Raw genomic sequence first — 807 nt, forward strand, 5'->3', positions numbered from 1 at the left:
AGGTTTCCCCATGTCTCATTTATTTATATTAATTCCTCAATTAATATGCCTCAATTTATTTATTTTAATTCCTTAATTAATTATGGCCCTGGCCACATTTTTATATTCCTGTACATACATTCTGTGTAATTCCAGTAATGAATTGTTTTCCATTCTAGTGTGAAAAATTAAATTCTGATCATGAAGATCTCCAGGCTCGGATTGCAACACTACAGTCTAATGCCAAGTTACTAGAAGTACAGATTGTAGACGTTCAGAGAGCCAAAACTACAGTAGACAAAGAGTTAGAAGCTGAAAAACTGGAGCGAGAACAGAAAATGAAGGTAAAAAGTCTTGTGAGAGTCGATTCATTTCTAAAAAGTGATGTTTTTATCAAAATATTATTTAGATGAAAATATTTAAAGAATACCATGTGTAAATGAAACAGTTCATTAATCCATTGATGTAAACCATTTAGAAATTGTACAGCCTGTACTATGATTTTGGAGATTTTTTTTTTAAATTTTCAAGCATTTTGTAATTTTAGGATGTCAGATGTATTGTATAGTACCTTTTCTAATGTTGGCTGTGTTTGGGGGGGCTTGTTTTAATTTTAGGAACATGCCAGTACCCTAAATGAACTTGAAGAACTTCAGCTACAACTTCAAAAGGAAAAAAAACAGCTTCAGAAAACCTTGCAAGAGTTAGAGCTGGTTAGAAAGGTAAAGTCAAACACCAGAGTCTGAACTCCCAACATTCACATTGTTCTGTTATGCCCAGAATTCAGGGTCCCCAAAGACCACCCAGGAGCCGTGTACCGATGCAAAT

General features: G+C 34.1%; 1 protein-coding gene across 1 annotated transcript in view; it reads left to right on the top strand.

Annotated features, from left to right (window-relative positions):
* Positions 1-807, top strand: part of GCC2 (GRIP and coiled-coil domain containing 2) — a 75,378-nt gene that overhangs the window by 31,777 nt on the left and 42,794 nt on the right. Inside the window, exons 10-11 of the mRNA XM_006873033.1 lie at positions 159-323; positions 597-701. Coding sequence (XP_006873095.1) covers positions 159-323; positions 597-701 — 270 coding nt within the window. The remainder of the gene's footprint in view (positions 1-158; positions 324-596; positions 702-807) is intronic.

The sequence above is a fragment of the Chrysochloris asiatica genome, unplaced genomic scaffold, assembly GCF_000296735.1.
Source record: "Chrysochloris asiatica unplaced genomic scaffold, ChrAsi1.0 scaffold00220, whole genome shotgun sequence".
In the NCBI taxonomy this organism is placed as follows: domain Eukaryota; kingdom Metazoa; phylum Chordata; class Mammalia; order Afrosoricida; family Chrysochloridae; genus Chrysochloris; species Chrysochloris asiatica.